A 3,759-nucleotide genomic window follows, 5' to 3' on the forward strand; every position below is an offset into this window, starting at 1 on the left:
AGAGCACACTGCAGGCTGGGGGGGGGGGCGGGGGGTTGGAGGGAGCAGCGGCTCTGCCTGCCCCCAGGTCTATCTTCCCTTGATCCCCCCACCCCACCAGCTCTCGCACTTTCCCCAGCTAGTGTGCTCGGGATGCGTGTCACACAGGTAACCTGTTAAAAAGGCAGATTCTGTGCCTCCCCCAGATCCACAGTCAGAGGTGCTGGAAAGAGGCCTGAGAATCTGCGTCCTAACAAGCCCCCTCCCCACAGAGCCTAGACCAAGGACTCCCTCTACCACTGTGCCTACAGATGCAGGGCTCCCCCTGCCCTCATGGGTCAGACGCATCCACCAGGGCCCACCCACCCACCTCAAGGCCTTTCAGTGCCCCATGTATCAGCAACGGCCCCCTTGGTGCCCAGGGGGAGGAAAGGAGGGAGAGGCCCGTACCGGCGCCCTGACGCAGGAGGTCTGCCGCTGTGCTCATGTTGGTGGGCACTGGGGCCTCTGGGGCCTCCTCCAGAGGATCTGAGGGAAACGGGGGTCAGCGGAGAGTGGCAGTGCTGGGAGCTGGAGAGCACCCTCTGCCATCCCCGAGGGAAGGCAGGCAGGCAGGCGGGAAGGCAGGCAGGCAGGCAGGAAGCCAGGGCCTGGGGATTCTGCCTTTGGCTGCAGTGGGTGGGGAGAGGTGGGAGGACAGGTGACCGGACACCCACCTTTGCTGGGAATGCGCAGGCAGCAGGGCAGGGACAGCGGGGAGATGGAGTGCTGGGAGACCAGGGCCGACAGGCTGCCTGCAGCAGAGAGGCGAGTGGGGTCTCGAGGCACCCCGAGATACCCGCGGTCTACCTCCTCCCTCCTGACGCCTCTTGGCCTCCCTGGACGAGCCCAGTGCAGCCTTCCCAGCCCCTGCTTCTCACCAAAGTAGGGCTCGCTGGGGCAGCCCTTGATCTTCACCCCTTTGGGCCCAGTCTCAATGAGAAAATGGCGGACCAGCTGTTCCAAGGGGTCCCCTGAGCGGAGGGGAGGGGAGGGGGGAGGAAGGCTTCCTCAGATTCCAGGTTCTGCTTCTCGCCTGCTGGAATTCTTTCCCGAGCAGGAGAGGACACTTGCTCCCTCTCCCCGCTAAGAAGCGACATGGCTCACCCTGCCTTGTCTGGCCTCTGGTACCTCCCCACACCCCACTCCCCGTTTCCCTCACAGTTGGCCATTCTGTACCTTTCCAGGGCTGGGCGCTGGGTGGGGGCGTAGCCACCTTGAGAGCCAGCCCATAGGCTCCTTGGAATGAATGACTGTCCCTGATCAAGAAGGCCCCAGTGTCCTTGTCCTTCAGCAGGGCAATGGCTGCAGGAGGTTGGGAGAAGTCTTCTCAGTGGCCGACTGAGCCCCAAGGAGCCCCTCCGCTCTGCTGCCCAAGTTCCCCAGGCCTCTGGCCCTAACAGCTGCAGCGATAGCACCCGGGACGCCACCGGGGAGTTAGCGCACAGAGCGCTGACAGTGTTAGACCTCCTTGGGCCCAAAGCCCAGAATCACCAGCTAGAGAAGGGCTCGGCCCAGAGGAGGCCCGCTGAGACGGGGAAGAGGCACCGACTGGAAGGATGGGCTCCAAAGCTGAGCCAGAGCCCTGGACGGGGGTGGGCTCAGGCTGGCTTCTCACCTTGGTCACGGGACAGGTGTGGCTTATACCAGAACTTGGACGTATCCTGAACAAACTTGACGTTGCTCTGGCTCTCTTGCATAGGGGGCTCTAGGACAGGGAGGGACTGAGCTTGGCCTCAGGGCTCCCCAGTCCCCATGCCATGCCCCTCCCTGGGAAAAAGGGTTCTCCGAGGTGGCCCCAGCCACCTGAAGGCCTTTATACCTGGGGGTTGGGGGGCATTATCGGGGAGCAGAGGTGCAAAGGTGACATGGTGACTCGTGCCTCTGGCTGGTGGCGATGCCTGCTCTGGGCCCCAGGGTCCTGGCTGTTGCCCAGGCCCCAGCAGGTGGCGCTTCTCGGGAAGTGGGGGCTGGGTAGGGCCACTGATGTCATAAGATGCAGCCAGAGGGAAGGCAGGTACGGGTGAGCTCCGCGGCGGCTCTGGGCTAGCCACAAGCCAGGGCATCTGAGTAGGCACAGGGGTGAGGGGGGACCCGTCTGGGCTGTCCGGGGAGTCTCGAAGGCCCTGCCAGGGGGCGTGGCGGAGGCCGGGCAGGGTGGTGGGTACAGGGCCCCTTGGACTGGTGCTGTCCGAACGGTCCCCCGGGCTCCTCTCCTGAGGCCAGTCGTTGGGTGAGCTGGGCGGGGAGGCTGGGGAGAAGGGACCAGGGGCCGGAGGCTCAGGCCCACTTCTTGCTGGCAGCTCTGGAGCTCTTTCAGCCCCTCCCTGGGTAGCAGGTGGCGAGGCCTCTCCGGGACTCAGTCTCTGAGTGGGCACCAAGGTGGGGGACCTAGTGTCCTGCCGTCGGGCGCTGCGGGGTGGGAGGGCAGGTGGTTAGTAGAGCCGCAGAACCCCGTGAGAGCTGCCCCCACCCCAGGCTTCAGGGTCTGCCCGGACCAGGAGGCGCCTGAGATGCCCAGCCCCTCTGGGTACCTCTCCTTGCCCTGGACTGGGCTGCTGGTGTGCAGGGGCGTGGAGGGACCGGACAGCTCAGAAGAGGCACTGCACTGGGCATCTCGGGGAGACCGAGGCAGGGTGCTGTGTCCGCTGGGGCTCTCCCTCCAGGACACCGGCTCCGGCGACTCTGCAGGGAAGGTGAGAGGAGGGGCTGTGAGCCAGGAAGAGCCCCTTCTGTCTGGCTTAGCTCTTTCTCACTCTGTGCCTTCCCCCACCATCTTCCAGAGCCCTCCTCTGCCCTGGGCACTCCCCATCCCAGTGCCCTCACCTGCAGGTGCCAAGGGTCCTGCTGGGGCCAGGTGCCCGGGCGGCGGATACCTGTCCCCTCCCTCCTCTGCAGGGATCTCGTAGCTGAGGTTCCTGGATTGGGGGTAGGGCGGGCTGCCGGGGGAAATGGAGCCAGCCCGGGGGGAGTGGGCACCAGAGCTGGGATACCTTCTGCCCTCGCCTGGAGACCCGCAGCTGTGAGGCGCCCGGCCATACGCTGGGCAGTAACTGGGAACCGCTCCTCCATAGCCATATGTCACCAGGGCAGGGTACCCTGGATGCCCATACCTGCCTTCGGGGCACATGGCGTAGAAGCAGCCCTCATGCCCTTCCTCGCCTGCCTTGGGTGGCTTCAGGCAGCTGTAGTCAGGCACTGGGGCATGGTGGTGCCCGCAGGCAGGCACCAGCAGGGGTAGCGGGTGCCCAGGTCGCACCGGGTGCAGGAGGGGCTTGGCAGCCTCATTCGCCCACCCCTCTCCAGCCTCCCTCTCCAGGCGCAGCCCATAGAGGGCTGCCGTGGGCAGCGCTAGCTTCTCCTCACAGGCGGGGCATGAGCACAGGGCAGGCAGCCCAGGGTCCTCCAGGATCACCACCTCCCGGTAGCCTGGGGCGCGGTAGCCAAAGTCCCCGTTGGCCGGTTTCCCCAGCTCAGGCGGGTAGGGGTACGGCCCCTCGGACAGCGATCGGCAGAGGCGCCTCTTCTCCACGGAGGCCTCAGCATAGCCCTGTGGGGGCCCCTCGTAGGCCCCGTAGGCCAGCCGCCTCCTCTCCAGGGTCCCCTCTGGCCGGTAGTAGCCCCCATTGGGGACCCCGCAGGGTTCCCGGTAGCCCTGGCGGCAGGAGCAGTGGCGGCTGAGGCCAGGCCTGTGTCCCGAATACATTCCAAGGCGGGGGGCTCCGCCCGCCGGGGGCTGCT

At 66.1% G+C, this 3,759-nt stretch overlaps 1 protein-coding gene across 1 annotated transcript in view; it reads right to left on the reverse strand.

Annotated features, from left to right (window-relative positions):
- Positions 1-3,759, reverse strand: part of TNS2 (tensin 2) — a 14,663-nt gene that overhangs the window by 975 nt on the left and 9,929 nt on the right. Inside the window, exons 19-26 of the mRNA XM_007448274.1 lie at positions 2,845-3,754; positions 2,553-2,703; positions 1,841-2,430; positions 1,637-1,726; positions 1,198-1,323; positions 900-992; positions 696-773; positions 430-507 (exon numbers count right to left, since the gene is read on the reverse strand). Of these exons, the coding sequence (XP_007448336.1) occupies positions 430-507; positions 696-773; positions 900-992; positions 1,198-1,323; positions 1,637-1,726; positions 1,841-2,430; positions 2,553-2,703; positions 2,845-3,754 (2,116 nt within the window). The remainder of the gene's footprint in view (positions 1-429; positions 508-695; positions 774-899; positions 993-1,197; positions 1,324-1,636; positions 1,727-1,840; positions 2,431-2,552; positions 2,704-2,844; positions 3,755-3,759) is intronic.

This window comes from Lipotes vexillifer, unplaced genomic scaffold (assembly GCF_000442215.2).
Source record: "Lipotes vexillifer unplaced genomic scaffold, Lipotes_vexillifer_v1.1 scaffold2700, whole genome shotgun sequence".
In the NCBI taxonomy this organism is placed as follows: Eukaryota; Metazoa; Chordata; class Mammalia; order Artiodactyla; family Lipotidae; genus Lipotes; species Lipotes vexillifer.